Here is a 19,628-nt window from a genome sequence, read left to right as displayed (position 1 = left end):
CTAATTTAATAAATAATACATCTGGTTCACACAACATAAATAGAAATGAAGCATAAATGAGCATTTTCTTGATGATGTTACTTTGGAAAAAATAAACCGTATATAGCTCCTGCTTCCATTACAGTGCATTGACATTGGGTTGTATTTAGATGTAATACTGGCTTTTGCAAAATTAAATTAAAAAAATACAAAATGTGTAATTAATCTCCAGAACAACACATGTGAGCGTTTTCTGATAAGACGCCTGCCATCGTCAGGAGTCCCTTCAAAATCCCCTTCAAAATCATTTCTAATGTTTTGAATACGTTTGCTGATCGGACACCACTGTGGTTAAGGTTCAGTCAGCTTTAGGCACAAAAACCACTTGGTTGTAATAAAATAAATACTTTGTTAAAGTTCCCCATCAGGATAAGAGAACTGATTGGATAAGAGCAGTGGATGATCATTTTATGCTAAAAGAAACCAATGTTGACTTCAGATGTCTCTGAAAGTTACAAATAATATTATAAGTTAATTATATATCTGGCGTTATTAGATAGATAGATAGATAGATACTTTATTCATCCCGAGTGAAATGTAGGCATCCAGTAGCTTAAAAGACATGATACATTATACATTTATTAACATTACACCCCCCCCCCCTCCCTCCATTAAAAAGTAAGTACAAATAACATTTTAAATACAAATTTACAAAAATTGCTTTTACAAATTTTTACGTTTTACAAATGTAAAAATACAGACCGTTACAAATAATTACAAATGTTGGAATCCCCCGGCCATCACTGAGAGGAGTTGTATAGTCTTATGGCCAGGGGGACAAAAGAGTTATTGAGCCTGTCTGTGGAGCAGGACAGGGACAGCAGTCTGCCGCTGAACACGCTCCTCTGCCGGGTGACAGCGTACGATACGACAAACGGGGCCTCCTGAGACCCGAGCTTTTGTTTGGTATGCATTTTTAATTTCTTCTAGGTATTTGGGATTAGTAGGAACTGATAAGTATAAAAACTAAGCATTATCTTTAAACAGGCAGTAGTTTGATGTCCTCATATGTGGACAATTTACTGTGTTACACCAGTGTTTCCCAAAGTATAACACTGTATAACACTGTGAACATTACTGTGCACAAACTACAGTGTAAACAATGCATATTTATCTAAAAGTCTTGTGGTGAATTTTTCTTGCTCTATACTCCAAACTAAGAGTGTCCCTTTTGTCTGTAGTCAGTCTGTCACAACTATTGGCCTGTGCGAAACGCCTGGTCCCAACAGTCTGCTGTGAGTGCAACACCCTCCCACGTCACCCCCAAGGTTCAATCTGGAATGATCCATTTGCCAAGTCAAGTCAAGTCACATTTATTTATAAAGCACGGCATAAAGCTAACACGACATTTATGACAAATAAAAGAAACACGGACAAAAACATCATTGCACACCACTCATAGGCACAAATATACAATACAAAGGTATGGACACAATCAACCACATCAGGAGTCAAACGCTAGAATTTAAAAATCAGTTTTAAGCGATCCAATGGAGGGGGCAGATCTGAGGGGGATACTGTTCCACAATCTAAGGGCTGCAACAGAAAACGCACACCCCTGAGTTTACTGTTAGACAAAGGAACAGCCAGGAGTCCCAAGTCAGCCGACCTGAGGGATCTGGAGGTAGAACAGATGGTAATCAAGTCTGCAATTTAGGAGGGCCCTGCCCATTTAGGCCTTTTAACACAAATAGGAGAAGCTTTAAAACAAATTTTGAACCGCACTGGCAGCCAGTGGAGAGAAGCCAGAATAGGGGTCATATGGTCCCTCCTCATGGTAGATGTCAGGAGCCTAGCTGATCCCACTATAACGGGAGTTGCAGTCCAGACGGGATAAGAAAGGCGTGGATGACTTTCTCAAGATTATCGGCTGAGAGAAACAGCTTGATTTTGGCAATAAATAGAAGTCCACTTTTGGACTCTCTGCACTTGACCTTGTGTTCTCTCCAATTGAAGGCTAGACAATGGTCACTTGAGTGCCTTTTAGTTTTTGGTTATTATGGAAAATGGAGGCCAAACTGTAATCTGCCAGCCCTCCACATACTTTGTAAAAACACTCAATTATACATCCTAAATGACGTTGCTAGGTTACAGAGCTGGCGGAAGCGGCTGATGGGACCAACCAGTGGTCACTCAGCATCATCAGCTGATAGGGCTGCCACACTAATGGCAGCTCGAGCCTGAAACATGTTCTTAAATCCACATCTGGTAATTACAATGTGCAAATCAGCTGCTGCCTGGAGGATTTGGGTTTGGAGACGGACGAAAATATTCCTTCAGGGAAGCTTCACTGTTCATTTACCTTCTCAAATATGCGCTGTTTTAATATATTACATTATATATAATTATATTACTGGAACAATGTTTGATCTATTTAATCTCTGACTTCCTCATTTGTACTGCTGTACATTGTATGTGTTATTTAGGACAGTATAATTTATATAAGATTTTTCTCTGCACAGTTAAGTGGGTTCTACAGAGTTTAATGATTTTTTGCAGCGTTGACTCTTTCCCCTTTGAACATTTTTCTGCATTTATTTTAAACTAGTAGAACATGATTGCTTTACATCAATCTTAACGTTCGGTCTGGCTTTACTTAAACTAGCTATCACATCTTGTGTAGGTGGGATGATCAGTTGTTTCGTGATTATTAATAGTTCTCGAAGGGACCTCCACAACTCCACGTGTACAACTCTATAAGCCCACAATCAGTAAGAATTAAAGCTGTGTTGTTGTGTTTGAGGATGTGTACTTCAAAAGGCAAACTAATAAAGCTGAATTATCACTTCAGTCCCAGTCAGTCCCAGTCATGATGATAATATCATAACTCCCATATTTTTCAAGAAATGTATTGGGAGATAAAGAATTTAACTGATCTGATTTATGTTGCCTCAAGCCAAATCACATTTTTCTTTTCTATCTACAGTTTACACTCACTGAGCTGGTCACTTCCACAGAATCTGAAACAGCCTGAAAAACCCTGAAATAGCCTCCTACACAAGGAAGACCTTGGTGAAAACTACCCACACAGGGAGGATGTGTGTTTTCAGCAAAGACAGACATAAATCTCACACACACACACACACACACACACACACACACACACACACACACACACACACACTCATCTGCCAGTCAAATTACCAAACGAAACATACACGCAGGAAACACCACGTTGTACACATTGTTTAAAAAAACAATCAGCTGTTCACAATGTTACTGCGTTAACCTGTAGACCTCCAATAAGGCCAGGATTTGTAACATTTAACATCTTTTGCTGATACACTGGGTATGTTTAGCCACATGAGACTATGTTCAGATCGCTGCCTGCACATAACCTGGTGTGCTAAGAGTTGCTTCACAACTAAATATTATTCAAACCAACAGAGCTTTAGTTTCTAGTGCGCATCCCAAAGTTTCCAAAGATACCAAATATGTCAGGCTGAGTTTTAGGGAATGTGTAGAAAATCATGTAACAGATACCTAAAACATTGTATCCATCCATCCATCCATCCATCCATCAATCCATCAATCTATCTATCTAGTAAAAACTGTGAAACAGAGGGAGACGGGATGATGTTATTCTAGTGTGATTTCAATGTATGCATTTCTATACTAAAGTCAAATATGGGGAAAGCGGCCCAACTATTGTTCAATATGTGATGCCAAAGCACTCAAAAAAGCAAGTGAAACAACACCTCATAGCTCTACGTCTGTAACCTTTTCAGTTCAGTGTTTATATTATATATGTATAAAATAAAAATATTTATATAAAAGTTGATATGAATAAGAATATGTATAGCAACATGTTAGCAAGAAAATATATTGTTATCTTTTTCGGATTTGGATCTAATTTGGATGTTTTGTCTGTAAGTGTCTTATCTGTTGCCATGTTTTTAAGTTTTGTGTGGACTCCAGGAAGAGTCTGTTCTGCATCAGCTAATGGGGATTCTTATAAAATCATGATCCAGTGCTGGTTTCAGTATACTGTCTGTCTTACTCGAGAATGTAAACTAGAAACCGGTTGTCTTACTTAAACTAATACTCTATCCTCTACTAATTATGTCTGAACACTTCTGATTTAAAAATTGAGAAGAAAGCTTCTGCGTGGAAACCAGTTTTGTCTTGTCCAAGAACACAAGTGAAGTCAAACACACTATCAATCTAACCCACAGCAGCCACACACACCCACACACACTGACCTGTATATGAGGATATCGTCTGTGGAGCTGTTGTACTGGATCTGGTACATGCGGACTCCTGGTATGTGGTTCTGCGGGGGCCATCTGATGGTAGCAGAACCGGACGCTAGATCCGACACACTGACCCTCTGCTGGTCGGACCGGGCCTGACCTCCACTGACGTTGGACTTGATAGACGTGGGGATGTCCGAAGGCCCCGGGTCAGGGTCCAGTTTAGGGTCAAAGTGTGGTGATGGGTTGACGACTAACTCAACAGGAGCGGTGGCCTCTCCGGCTGCATTGGATGCTATGCATGTGAACTTTCCAGAATCCTAGAAATCATCGGAAAGGAAAAGTGAAGGCCAATATTTATCTTCACTTTTATGTGACTCACATAATTAAGTTAAACAACCATTTGAATCTATTTTTTCAGTCTATTTTAAAAGAGTGAAATCTTTCTGACAATTACAGATGCAACAGGCAATCGAGATTTTTTTTTCTGGTGATCTAAATAGTTTTCTCTCCTGTGTTTAAAAAAAGGGTTTTGCCAGGATAATCTTCTTTAAATGTCTTTTGGTGTAATACCCACTTCAACCAGAAGAGGTTAGAGAATGTATGGAGAAAATATATTCAGCCACCTGTGGCCAAAATGTGTATTATAACGTCACACTTTATTTCTTTTCATCAATAATACCTTATTAGGCTTATTAAACATGCTTTATTATCATCAAACAATGTATTTCTAATCCATCCAAAAAGCACTTCTGACAAAATTAGTTATTTTCAAATGCTCTTCATAAATTGATAAACTTACTAGTCTAAAACTGACACTTAAAACACCAATGTATAGAAAGTAGGCCAACAGTTTTAGAATAAATATTAACAGAGCAAACAAATCAACGTATTCCATTAGAATGATAGCACGCCTCTACCTTGACTGAGGCCTTGAGGATGTCCAGCGAACCGTTCTCATAGCAGATGGTTCTGGACGTGTTGCCGATCAGCTTTCCATCAGGAGTGACCCAATGTGTTGAAGGCTCAGGATCTCCGATGGATTTACAGCGCAGGCTGACCTCCTGACCCTCCATCACAAACATCTTGGAGGTGTGACGAGTTATCATTGGTGGCTCGCAAACAAACTCCTCCTGTTAAGGGACATATGACCAAAAAATAAAACACACCACATTTTAATCGATACAAAATATTTAAGATTTAAGTTATCTCTACAAATTCTATTATAAATAATTGCAGTAAAAGTGCAGTGATGTTGATTATTTAAAGACTTACTGGGATTTAAACTTCACTTTAACATAAACATAAAACACCAAAAAAACTAAAGTAAAACAATTATAAATTACATATAATTTCCAAAGTTATATAAAAAGAAATGTCAATACAAAAGAAGAACAGTATATTTTCTCTGCAAACATGCTCTGTTCTTCAAACAGTAGACTTTCAGAAGGAGTTCAATTGTGTGCACATGAAGATTAAGTGAGTTTCTGAGCCCTCACAATATTTAAAACCCACCCACTGGCACCTAAACCAGCATAAAGCCAGCCAAAACTATCGAAGTATCATTGCGAGGCCAAACAGAGCCTGCCAAGGCATACCAGGGCTTACACATCATTCCTAGCACTCAGTGCATCTTCAAACCCTTTTCTGGGTCCTCCTTGGGTCTAACCAGAAGAGACAGTTGCTGACCTGATGACCACTGGGCTGTAGCTTCAATGACAACACTACAGTGCATTGCTATGATCGATGGAGATTGTGCGCATGAATGAACATTGTGGATTGCATGAATGTGCGTTTCACGAAAGAAAATGCAAAGGTTTCAGTCTGCCAAGGTGAAGGTCTTAACATTGAGCAGACCAAATATGAGGGTGATCTGGTTAATCTGCAAAGAGCAGTATGCCAAAGTATAGCAACGGTAATTTCCTGTTGCCAGTAGGTGACGCAATGACTATGATTCAAAATTGGCCTGTAGATGTCTTCAGGCCGGAATCCTCATCAAACCACATCATTGTCCAAGTAGTCAATTTACAACAGTTTTTTTGTTTGTGGCGAAGCATTGAAATTTCAAGTTTCACTATGAAGCAACATCCACCTCTTCAGGCTTTTCTGACCAAATTTTAGAGGGATCTGCTTAATCTGCGAGGAGTAGGTCGTACAAGTTCACACCTGTAACTCCCTGTAGCCAGTAGGTGGCGCTATGACTATGAGTCAATATTTAGATATGTAGATGTTTTCAGGCCATGACTCTTATTAAGCATACGAAAGTTTGTTACAAAAACGCCGTAAAAATGTCTAAATGCTAACTTCCTGTTGGGTTTATGATATACCTCCAATAGACTTTATTGTACGGCTCCACCTGTTACATATACGTACCAAATTTCATACATTTAGGTGGAAGGTACGCCAGGGGCTGCGTTCTAGATGGCGCTGTTGAGCTATTTTGGCACGGCCATATTTAAGACCTATATTTACAGTCGTTTTTCAACATGCGACCCTCAAAAATGCGAATGTGGAAAGCAGCGATGACCGTACATTGGGCTTACTGGCGGGTTGCCCGTAAAATTACACAGGAATGCTCAACTGAGTGCGATGATGCCTCCCACAAGTGCCTGTGACAAATAGTTTATTAGTTATGTCAGGGGGCGGGGAAATTCGTGGGGGCTTTTACGTTGAACACGGAAGTGGGCGTGGCATTTTTAATTCCCAAGCCACTACCCACAACCTATTTTTGCCACTCCCTACACATGTGCAAAGTTTCATGAGTTTTGAGCATCCCAAGTACCCCAAAAATGCGCTCAAAGACTATAATAATAATATAATAATTCTGCCAGCTTCAATAAGGTCCTGCATTAATCATTAGAAATTCAATAGGTCCTTGAAGCGACTTTTTCGGTGCTTGGGCCCTAATAATAATTCCTACAATTTCAATAGGATCCTGTGACCCTGACGTTGTAACTAGTGTCATGCAGATTTGTATTACATTGCTCCTCTGCAGCTCAGAGTAAAAGGCTGTGATTGAACTGGGCTGCTCCCTGATTGAGTAAGTGTGTGGAATTGTGTAAGTATGAGAAAGTGGAGAAGTATAAGAGGTACTCATCTTGTCTTAGTAAATATCTGGTTTGTCCAGTTAACACTTCAAACTACAACCAGCATAAACTTTAAGAATGTCACCTCTTGAATGTTTGAGCTTTCCGTCAGCGAAGAAGTGTTGCAGATGCAACAAACATCCGAGCGGCTTTGATCGATTTCAAGCAGGAATACCCTTGGCGTCTGATGGCTAATATCTTACCGCTGATGGATGCTGTGAATGCTCACATGTCCTTGCAGTGGGAAAGATGCTTTTAACTCTTGGAATATTAATATGCCCAGACACTTTGGTGACATGGAGCTCTCTGGATTGACCTCTTTACAAGGCTAATCCTCTTATAGTGTTTCCTACAGCACCTCTCTGAGGGAGGTCCACAACTATTACTCGAGGTGAGGCAAAGGTCTGTAAATCATCCTCTTTCGATGATATTAATTAATCCCATTTTTATCTCATGGTGCAACTTCGCTTATCGTTGAAGCTCTCAAACAGCCCAGAGGGGTCGGCTCCTGAAAATCTCCAGGTGAGGAAAAACCGTCTGTATCCTCCTCTTTGAGGGGACATCTTGAACCACACCATTTCAATCCGTTATCTCTACAACTATCAATATATCCATGCTATCGTAGAGAAGTATCTCTTGGCGGCTCCTCGACCTTTAGTCCCACACCATCTAACTGCAATATGTAGCAACAACACATCTGCACTGGTTTAGCTTTGAGCAATTTGAGCTGCTCTATAATCATTTTGTGGCTATTGGCTTTTTTAATATGGCAGTGATGGATCAACAGATCAACACTATTCTATCGTTAGCAAAAGGTGGGGCTGTTTCTTTAGGTACCACTGTAGCTAAGTTTTGTTAAAAATGTGATTCATGCAGGCACATAACAATGATTATTGTACGATCATTTATTAGGAATCAGAAGGTGAAAAAAATTATAGCTTATTACAAAACAGTAACACAATTTACAATTTAAATTATAACATTATTATAACTTTCTAACTGTGTTGCTATTATTTTGAAAAGGGTGCTGTTTTTCTTTATTTACGTACGCGCGCGTGAACAGCTACAAGTGATGCTGGCCGGCTAGCCCTCAAAATGTCCGCTCACGCCAAAATAAGAAAGATTGATACAGAAGGCCGTGTTTTCAAGAAGACATGGACTGCTAAGTATTTATTATTATTAGTCAAAGGTAAAGCCGTGTGCTTAGGTTGTGGTGCGCAGGTCGCTGTGTTCAAGGATTACAATTTGAGTCGCCGTTCAAGAACGTGTCTGATGAAGAGCGGGAAAAGGAGTCGCGTGCTTTGCTAGCTAAACTGCAAAACCAACAAGGACTTTTAAAACATTGCACATCCAGAGATGCAGCTGTCAACACAACTTATGTCTTATCCCATAAAATCGCTAGAAAAAGTAAACTGTTTTCTGACGGAGAGTTTATCAAGGAGTGTTTGGTGGATTCTGCAGCTACTCATATGTCCGGAGAAAAAGGAGGCATTTGAGAAGCCATGCAGTCAATGAAAGGGACAACAACAGGGAGTGATGTAAATGCATGTGTGGACAAGTTGGGACTGAAATGGGACAAGCTGGCAGGCGTGACAACGGATGGTTGTCCAAATCTGACGGGGAACAATGTTGGACTTGTGAAGAGAATGCAGTATAAAGTGACAGAATGAACCCTGAACAGAAATGGGTATTGTTGCATTGTATTATACATCAGGAAGTGTTGTGCATGAAATGTACAGTGCAGTGAAGGCTTTCTTGAGAAAGTTGCCGCTTCTCTCAAGCTCAGTCATTCAGTCTCACTGCCTGAGCTTTACTCTTCCCTGAAAGAGGAGAACTTTCCACACATGAGGAGACATGCTCAGAAGATTCTGCTCCTCTTTGGATCTACCTACATATGTGAACAGACATTCTCAGTGATAAAGTACAACAAATCCAGATACAGATCCTCTATCACTGATGATCACCTGTCAGCTGTCCTGCGCATATCCACCTCAGACATTCAACCAGATTTCAGTGCACTTGTTCAAGCCCAAGACAGACTGGATGTTTCTCACTGAACAAGTAAAGTGAACTGAAAAACATCAAAAGCACGTATTGCTTTTTGTATAAAGTTGCTTACTTGCTTATCTTTAACATACTGTAAAACACCTTTTCAGTATTGGTTTGTGAAGATTAACATGTTTAATAAAATACTGATGTAATGATTGTTTTTACTGTTTATTACTTCTCTAGGAGTATTTTCCTATTTGACCCACTCCACAATTTCATATATTTATAAGAAGAGAATATCCTTATTCTTTTGATTACCAGTAGCAGCTAATCAAAATATATAATGTACTGCTTTTTACAATGGGAGAAAATGAATATTGAGCAGAATTAAGTTCAATTTATTGTTGATTCGGCCCTCCAACACAGCTCGGGTTTCTCATGTGGCCCTTTGTAAAAATGAATTGCCCACCCCTGATCTAGACACAACCTATAGAGAGTGACAAAGGCTCTCTAAGAGTGGATTGATGGGTCAAACAAACACTTACTTTCTTCTTCTTTCATTTACGTTCCACATTAGTGCTCAACCTACACAATACTGCACGTATCCCAAAACATTAATGAAGCTTTAAATAACTAATAGTTGAACTCATTGATGGTTAAACCAAAGCTATTTATCAAGTTTAAAATGTCAAGTGGCCATGGTGTAAGTGTACTATTTTCCCTCTTCGGTGTAGATATAATGGATCCTTTGTCCTTTGTCCATTGCTTTTCTTAGATCTGGACTTTGTTGTGCATTACTGTATCCTTACAAATTCTACATTGTTGATAACAATAGCATAAGCACTGTAACCCCTGACTTAATTCTGAATGTTTTTCTGACAGTATTTTGTGAGTTTTATGATATGATATTAATGCAGAAACTTTAACAAACCTCTCTAATGGTCCAGAAGTATTTGCCAGCCAGGTCCTTAGGTGAAGCGCAGGTCTCCAGGTCGTCCTCTCTGGTCAGTCTGCGAAGCCAGACCAGCTCACAGTTACAGTGCAGAGGATTCCCACCAAAACTCAACACCAGCGCCGTGAGAGGAGAACCCTTCATCTTAGCGAACACCGGGATCCGCAGGAACAATGGGTCTGGAGGAATCTTCTTTAGCTTGTTGGATGTCATGTCCAGTCTAGTGATGAAGACAGAGACACAGGAAGAAAACAGTCTTTAACGTCAATGACATTTTGAGGCATGTTGTGGACAGGGAAGGGCATAGTGATCTTGCTAGCATAAAATAAGTAGATGTGAAATCCTCCTTTTTTTCTGATCTGTTTTAAATAGGGATCCCTAGTTTTAAAGGGACAGTGTGTAGGATTTTAGATTTGACGATCTAACGTTGCGGTTGCAGATTGCAACCAACTGAATAACTCTCCGCCCCTCCGAAATTCAGGCAGCAACCGTTTTTCAAGCAAGTCGGAGAACTACGGTGGCCTACAGGTAAATAAAAACGTGAAAGGTCATACACACTTGCCCTTTAAATGTATTTAATAGGTTTAACTCATCCATTGTTAACGACAAAAGTTATAATAAACACAGTATTAAAGGACAACAAACCAAAGATGGAATAAAAACTTAGTTTTGGTAGGTAGATTACGTACACACTGCACATTTATTGCTAGATGACAACCATTACTGTATATTAGCTACATGATAATATAAACGTTTGCCAATTTCAAAATATTTTCATAAAATATTTGAAAGAGATTTGTTAAACTTAGAGCTTAATTTAGTCATACTAACAAAAAGCTAAAACTTTAACTGGATACTATATACCCAGGCCTACATGTGTAGCCAGTAAAACAGCTAAACAAACTGTTCATCAGGCGAAGAGCTGAAGCTACTACGAAGGACACTAAGATCATGTCCTTCCTATTTTCTCTGGGAAAGTAGTCGTAGAAACCTTGGAAAGCAGTTTACATTTTATTCTATAATTACCCAGATAATACGCATGTGATACATGACTGTTTTAGGCAAAAAACAAATAAACTAATTTCTTGAATTAAAACTAAATAGATGGATTTAGAATTTCTCCACTACAATTATGTTCTTGGCAGTGTGGAGTGTTGCATCAGTTTGAATGTAGGAATCAGAGGTGGGCAGCCGTGTCTGAAGGTGAGAAATAGGGAGGGATGGGTGAGGTGGGAGCATTTAGAGAAAGTGAGAGGGACAGCCATAGTTAATAATAATAATAAATTGTATTTATAGTCGCACTTTTCATTTGCGTAAACAAAACTCAAAGTGCTAGTGGCTGGGTAGTTATCTTACCCAGACCCCAATTCTTGGTGGCCAAAACATTGGACCTGATGACTTGTAATAATGTAATAGATTTAAATGTTCACTGTCGTCAGCAAGTCTTTATTCACCCAAAGACCCTCCAGTAATAGTCGACAACAACCATGACTTAACAAGAAGTTAATAGCTGTTGAGAGCAGGGAGCATGCTGCACTTTGTGAATTTCAATTATGTTATTTCATGGGCAACCACCTCGTAGTGTATTCATTTGTGAGTTTGTGTGAGTGTGCACACAGACAAATTCAGAGTTACAGCAGCCTGTCCATACGTTGTGTGTCTCCAGGGCAGAAATAACCCATTAAAACCTTTATATTAAATGCATGACTGTTTACCAAGAAACTGGCTCATTTTGCTTCTTTCACATCAATGGCTGTTGGTCGCTGGGACATTAATTGAAATTGATTACTTAAAAAAAGCCATGATTGAGTGTGTGTCAGTTATGTTTCTTTAAATCGATTCATATCATTCTGGATGTCAACAACATAAAAATGCTCATTCTGTTGGATGTACCTGCTGCTGTATGTCTCAACCAGGTTTCAAGGAAAAATCAGTTTATAAGTTTTCAAGTTAAAGTATGGTGGTGGGGTTCAGACAGTTCATACAACTTAGTTTAGTTTAAAATAAAATGAGAGAGAGCGCGAGAGATGACAAGTACAGTATGAGGATGTGCAAATATATTTCTTAATAGTTTATAATCAGATGCACAGAGGTGTAGCTGAAAGCTTTGGAAGCACCAAGCAAGTGGACTTTGTGTTGTGATTTGTTTTGCCAAACTGCTGTTTCCAATATCATGAAAGAACCTTCAAGCTCATCAAAGCGGCAGTCTTTTTATGATGGGAATTTGTGTGTGTGTGTCTTTGTCTGTATCTGTGTCTGTGTTATGTGTGTGTGTGTGTGTCTGTGTCTGTGTGTGTGTGTGTGTGTGTGAGAGACGGAGTGTGGAGCAAGACACAGGAGTTTGTCTAAAAAGTGAATTGAGCCTCAAATGCTTAACTTACTTGATTGTAAGAATCATTAGCAGTTAGATTTATATTCCCTTGTTATCATGCGTCTTCATTGTCTACAACTTTAACCACCATTTCTTATGACCAACAAAGTTACTTTATTTATTTTTTGTTTTTTATTTATTTTGTAAACTAACTACAATGTCATGTCGATACTGTCAGTATTTGTAGAAAATCTAACTCATTAAAAGCACTTTTGTTAGACTTTCCACTGTTCCATCAATGACCATCTCTGGTTGTAGAGTTTTATAGAGAAAATAAGTAACAGATATAAAAAACACCGTAACATTTCACTTTCTACTGTTTAGTAACTCAGCTTTTCTGCGACAATCTGCCTATGTGGTTTAGTGAAAGTGGCTGAGATTACATTACACAGTGTACGTGCTGTCAAACTAAAAGTTAGTTAAAGGAGGATATGCACATCTATCAAGCTATAAACACAGCGACAGCTATATATTACATCATAGGCGATGAATGTGCTCTGCACTGAAACATACTGGAACAAAGTCTATGCATAGTCTGACAATAAAGCCTTTGAATCTTAATCTTGAAATGAATCTAACAGTGGTCACAGTGTTCAGATTTTTGCTTTCTGGTGTACGTATTTGTAGGCAGTGCATTTGAATGGAACTTGAAGTTAAGGAGGGCTAAATGAAGTTGAATTTGAAGGAAGATGCTTTATATAAACACTCCTATTTGCATTTCCAGTAGAAAGCTTAAGTTAATGCTTGGTGAACTTTTTGCCTCGCTCCTTCCCCTCGCTGGCTGCTGATGCTGTGAAGTGCGATCACATGATCCTGACCTGGCCAGTTTGTGCAGGTTGGAGAAGATTCCCTCAGGGACGTTCTCAATGAGGTTATGGTCGAGGCTGAGGGTGTTAACGCTGACCAGCAGGGAAATGGTGTCCCAGGGGATGTCCACCAGGTTGTTGTAGCTCAAGTCCAAATCCTCCAGAGTCTCCAAGAAGTCCTGCATTGGGGGACAGAGGCCGACACTGTGAGCACAATCAAAGATTCAGGGGACGAATTTACATAGAATGGATTGCAGAAGCCATCTACTCCGTCTCAAGGTCCGATTTATTAACATATTGTGCTAATTATATTGTAGCGCAAACACGCTCATAAAGCTTTTCAGCTGAGCAATTAAGCATTCGGAGAGAGAATGTAGGCCCACTATTTGGGAAAGAAAGGGGTCAATTTTGCGTCAAATGCATGCATATGATCTAATTGAAATATGTGCAAATAACAGAGGAGCAGCAGGATGCTATTTGCATGGCAGCACAATTAGAGGTGGATTTTACCCTTTGCAGTTGGTTTGAGAATTAGTCTTATTTGTGCAGGTTTAGTGGCCGCAAAAGACTTTTGTGAATTTGTCCCTCAGACTTCTACTAGTTAGCAACATGGGTCAGCAACTTCAATTGTAGAAAGCATTATCGCCAATTTTGAGGAAACAAACACAAATTCTGGCCTTTAACGGCTTCTTAATGTTTTCTTATCCGAAACAGCTGAGAGTAGGAAGGAGGAAGGGAGGGAATAATAGAAACATAGGGATAAGTAAGAAAAACAGTTTCGGGCAAGAAGGAAAGACAAAAGAGAAATAAGAAAGAAAAGAAGAAAGGAGAGCCAGGTTCATGTACGGATGCATTGTTTAGAGAGAAAAGGAGAAGAAAAGAGAAATTGAGGGTTGGATGGATAGCCATAAAGGTAGTAAAGGAAGAAGAGAGGGGAAGAAGGAAAGAGAAAAAGGGGGGAAGAAGGAGGACAGGAAGCAACTGAGAAAGTCAGAAATGGAGATGAATGACCCTGGTCAATGTTGTCCACTCAAAACATGTTGTTTTCTCTAATTGCCTCCATACAATTTTCACAATTAGTGCACTGTTGAAATGCCATGAGTCCGCACACATTACAATGAGCAAAAATACAAAGAGGGAAATATAGAGAGAGGGTTGAGATTAACAAGAAAGGGGTTTGAAGGAGAGGGATAACAGCATGTTGATTAGCCAAAGTGTTGTTGTCATGGCTGTAATTGCTTTCATAATTCACACAATCAGGACACTGTCTGAATGTCACAATGCCTCAATTCTCATTACAATAATATGTGCTTTATTGCTTACTGAACAAAGAGAATCTAATTTCTTAATGACAAAAGAAACGTTAGCAGCTGCAAGGAGGAGTTCAAAGAGCTCTGTGAGCGGAGAATCTGTCCTAAATGGACCAAAATTCACGAGTGTCCTCTCCAGAAAATGTACAGGTTTCTGCCCAGTTTTAGGTGGAGGGGCAACATTTCCGCATTAAAATGTCTAAAAACGACTAGACCTATGTTATATATTTTGTTGAGTTGTGTACTTCTTGAGTTGTGTACTGTGTACAATTTTAAAACTTTTAAATCTGTAATTTTAATCAAAGGTAACAGTCTTTTAGGAAGAACATCTACATTTGATCCTATTTTTAGGTATAGGGGTTAACACATTATATTTGATTTGTATTATCACTTATTTTCATATTATGGGAAATTACTCTTATCAAACAAAGCAGGATGAAAACTTCTATCTGCAGCACAAGCTGAATTTGACATGTGTCAATGTAGAGGTTGTTTTTTGTTTAATCTTAGTTGTATTCATGATCTAGTTATAGAAACTGTATTCTTTTTAAATGAAATAAAAGCAAAGAAATCTGTGCAAATCTTAGCTGAACAATGAGAGGGAGGAGAGAGAGGTGATGGGATACAGGCAGGAGAGAGATCAGGCTTCAGAAGGTCCAGTTCATCTGTGAGGTCAAAGTTCACATTTCTCCGCTTTCTCTTCATGAAAGTCCTGAGGGGACAATTATGTGCCTCAGCAGAGGACTTTTAATGAGCAGAGAAAGGAGAGCATCATTTAATGAAAAGGGGAACAATTTATTGTAGGACCAGGTTATTAAAAGGTGTCCGACTGAGCAGAGGAGGCAGACATGGCTGGCTGGTTCTGTTGTTGAGGCAGCGCCAGAAATGTTTCACCATTCTCACACAGCACTTGACCCTCAGCACCACAATTAGTGTGACGCGCTTTAATTTACTTTGCAATTACTTTTACAAACTGAGAATCTTTTAGAGAGTCTAACTTGAAGACTCAGGTAATGCAGTTGATGTGATGTGATCAACACTGCTACTAACAAACTCATTACTGAGGTAGTTATAGAGTAAGTAAGACGTATTAAGAAACATAGTGGTAGTAGTACGTCAGCAATAGTAGTGTAATGTAGTTTATACTAGTTTTCGCAGAAACATCTGTGTCTAGATGTGTTTGTTTTGGTATCTTTCATTTTAAGAGTGACAGTGTTCAGAGTTCAGGTGTAGTGTATGGACCTGAAAGGCTCCCTCTGATATGCTGTGCAGCTGGTTGTTGGCCAGGATGAGGTGCCGCAGGTTCACCAGGCCCTGGAAGTGGGAGTCGTCCAGATTTGTGAGGCGGTTGGAGTCTAGGTGGAGAGCGTGGAGGTCCTGGAGGTCAGCGAAGGCATACGGCCGGATCTGACTGATGGTGTTTCTGCTCAGAGTCAGGTGGATCTGAACATGCAGAGAAACATACATAAATACAACAATACATAAAACTTCTCCTAAAATACTGGATCAACTTTTACATTCTTGAATACTGAGAAAGTCAATAGCGTATCAATAAATAATGTTTACGTGCCACTGTGATATTTTACACAATGCCAAAGACGTTTCTCCTTGGATTGTGTGGACCCAGTTCAGAGATGAAATACTGCCCCTTATTTCGTTGGAGCACATGGCAAGTAGCTAAGACTACTCATAAGCTCATAAGGTTAATACGAGATATTTGTTGCTTAACGTTGCATTACCTGACTTAAATTACAGTTATATCGAAATATTAAAGTTGTATTGTTTACCATTGGTGGAGGTTGTGTGTCTTATTCAAACTAATGAACGCATGCTATCGTATCCTGATGATCATCTCTGGTGTACACACACGTCACTTCCTTCTTCAAGCTCGAGACTGGAAAGTGTACAATGGAGGAGGTAGCCCCAGCCTTGAGCTCTGCAGCTAGACCCTTCTCGAAAAAGTTGCCATCTAATTTAGCATTCCCAATTTGTCAACTTCTGTCATGTTTTCTGTCTTCCTGCTCAGGGAGTTCAAAGGTCAGGGTCAATGGATAATCCACCACCTTGGAGATAATAGAGATTTGATGTTTCACATCAGAAAGCTTCAGCAGGATGGACATTCAGGGCCGTGGGGATTACACCGGTAGTCAGGTCACAGGATGGACTGTGCCACACCCTGCCACCCTTCATGAATAATAATACTAGTCATTAATACTAGTACAGTGGATCAGTTGAAACATTGCATTATAGCTAAAAGGGTTAAAAATGAAGTCTGGTCTTCATTAACAGATACTAGTCCTGTTACAAAACACACTGCTGAAGTCGGGAGCTTTAGGCTGCTAAATACTTCCACTGTACGTGGAATACATAGATGTTAAGATGCAGAATTATATTCTATTAACACCCAAGAAAAGGTCAATCATCTCCCACACATTTTTTAATTTGTTTTGGAGAATTGCCGTGATTACTAGAGACATCTGTGGCGCTCTGTCACGCTCACCGCCAAATGATTCCACGTCATTTCCCACGTTGCCTTATGTGAGCAAACATCATCTGTGCTAAAGGAAACCTAACACCAAAGGAAGTCTCCAGCTGTGATGAGTGTTACTATTTGGCATTTATTTGGATTTTTTATTTTTGTGCTGTGTGTAGTGAAGCCTTTCCACCTCCATTACATGAATACAGTGGAATTTATTGGTGACATTTGAGGATATCGCAGATTTCAATATGTTGTGTCGGAAGCAGCAGATGTTCCTAATGTTTTCTGCGTTCAGTGTGGAATAAACATGACAACTCTCCTCACTGTACTTACAACTGTTCGGGGTAGTTGCCAGCGACTTGCCGTGGGCGCAAACTCTGTTTGGACGCTGACTTTGTAGCTGACACTAATACGAACGTTGTATACATGTTGTCATGACACCACTGGAAGTCAAAATGTGCGCTTTATGATTGACAAGTGGTTTTCTTTTTGCAATTATAATACATTGTTTTATAAAACACGTTGTTTACCGTTGTCCCGGGTACTTGTGAGTAAAAACTCATTACTATGTTATAATCACGATGATAAAGCAGATGTATTATCATTTCACCGTTCTTATTAGCGTCAGCTACAGACTTGCTGTGGCAGCTGCCGCTGATTAGGGTAGTAGCCACTGCTTGCCACGGAAACTGCCCTTGCTTCGGGCAGTTACCACTGAGCTGCAACGGCAGCCGTTGCATCTGCTTGTGAGATGCCGAAGTTTACAGTTTATGAATGTGGCACAGAGGATACTTACATGTAATCAATTCACATTTAAAGACATGTTTGCAAGCACTATATATATATATATATACAGTATATATATATATATATATATATATATATATATATATATATATATATATATGTATATACATATACATACTGTACATATATATATATATATATATATATACAGTATGCATATATATATACAATATGTATATATATATATACATATACATACTGTATATATATATATATATATATATATATATATATACAGTATATATATATACAGTATGTATATGTATATATATATATATACAGCATGTATATATATATATATATATATATATATATGTATATACATATACATACTGTACATATATATATATATACAGTATGTATATGTATATATATATATATATGTACAGTATGCATATATATATACAATATGTATATATATACATATACATACTGTATATATATATATATACACAGTATGTATATGTATATATATATATGTACAGTATGCATATATATATATACAATATGTATATATATACAGGACTGTCTCAGAAAATTAGAATATTGTGATAAAGTTTTTTATTTTCTGTAATGCAATTAAAAAAACAAAAATGTCATGCATTCTGGATTCATTACAAATCAACTGAAATATTGCAAGCCTTTTATTATTTTAATATTGCTGATTATGGCTTACAGCTTAAGAAAACTCAAAAATCCTATCTCAAAAAATTAGAATAGTTCCTCAGACCAAGTAAAAAAAAAAGATTTATAACAGCAAAACAAAATCAAACATTTGAAAATGTCCATTAATGCACTCAGTACTTGGTTGGGAATCCTTTTGCACGGATTACTGCATCAATGCGGCGTGGCATGGAGGCAATCAGCCTGTGGCATTGCTGAGGTGTTATGGATGCCCAGGATGCTTCAATAGCGGCCTTTAGCTCATTAGCATTGTTGGGTCTGGTGTCTTTCAGCTTCTTCTTCACAATACCCCACATATTCTCTATGGGGTTCAGGTCAGGGGAATTGGCAGGCCAATCGAGGACAGTAATGCCATGGTCAGTACACCAGTTACTGGTGGTTTTGGCACTGTGGGCAGGTGCCAGATCATGCTGGAAAATGAATTCCTCATCTCCATAGAGCTTTTCAGCAGACGGAAGCATGTAGTGCTCTAAAATCTCTTGGTACACAGCTGCATTTACTCTGGGCTTGATGAAACACAGTGGACCAACACCAGCAGCTGACATGGCTCCCCAAACCATCGCTGACTGTGGGAACTTCACACTGGATTTCAAGCAACTTGGATTTTGCTCCTCTCCAGCCTTTCTCCAGACTCTGGCGTCTTGACTTCCAAATGAAATACAAAACTTGCTTTCGTCTGAAAAGAGGACTTTGGACCACTCTGCAACTGTCCAGTGCTTCTTTTCCATAGCCCAAGTCAGACGCTTCTTCCGTTGTCTTGAGTTCAGAAGTGGCTTGACCATGGGAATACGGCTATTGTAGCCCATTTCCCGGACACGTCTGTGAACAGTGGCTTTTGATACCTGGACTCCAGCTTCAGTCCACTGTCTTTGAAGCTCCCCCAAATTCTGGAAGCGACTCTTCTTCACAATG

At 39.1% G+C, this 19,628-nt stretch overlaps 1 protein-coding gene across 7 annotated transcripts in view; it reads right to left on the bottom strand.

The window, feature by feature from the left end:
- LOC115017559 (leucine-rich repeat and fibronectin type III domain-containing protein 1-like protein) overlaps positions 1–19,628 on the bottom strand; it is a 283,327-nt gene that overhangs the window by 25,336 nt on the left and 238,363 nt on the right. For all 7 annotated transcript variants that reach the window (XM_029446121.1, XM_029446123.1, XM_029446118.1 and 4 more), the window contains 5 exons: positions 15,989–16,189; positions 13,449–13,615; positions 10,239–10,479; positions 5,153–5,365; positions 4,242–4,552 (listed from right to left, as the gene is read on the bottom strand). In XM_029446121.1, coding sequence (XP_029301981.1) covers positions 4,242–4,552; positions 5,153–5,365; positions 10,239–10,479; positions 13,449–13,615; positions 15,989–16,189 — 1,133 coding nt within the window. The remainder of the gene's footprint in view (positions 1–4,241; positions 4,553–5,152; positions 5,366–10,238; positions 10,480–13,448; positions 13,616–15,988; positions 16,190–19,628) is intronic.

Source organism: Cottoperca gobio, chromosome 13 (genome assembly GCF_900634415.1).
Source record: "Cottoperca gobio chromosome 13, fCotGob3.1, whole genome shotgun sequence".
Classification (NCBI taxonomy): Eukaryota; Metazoa; Chordata; class Actinopteri; order Perciformes; family Bovichtidae; genus Cottoperca; species Cottoperca gobio.
Note: the sequence above shows the minus strand (reverse complement) of the source record. Positions and strands in the feature narration are given on the sequence as shown.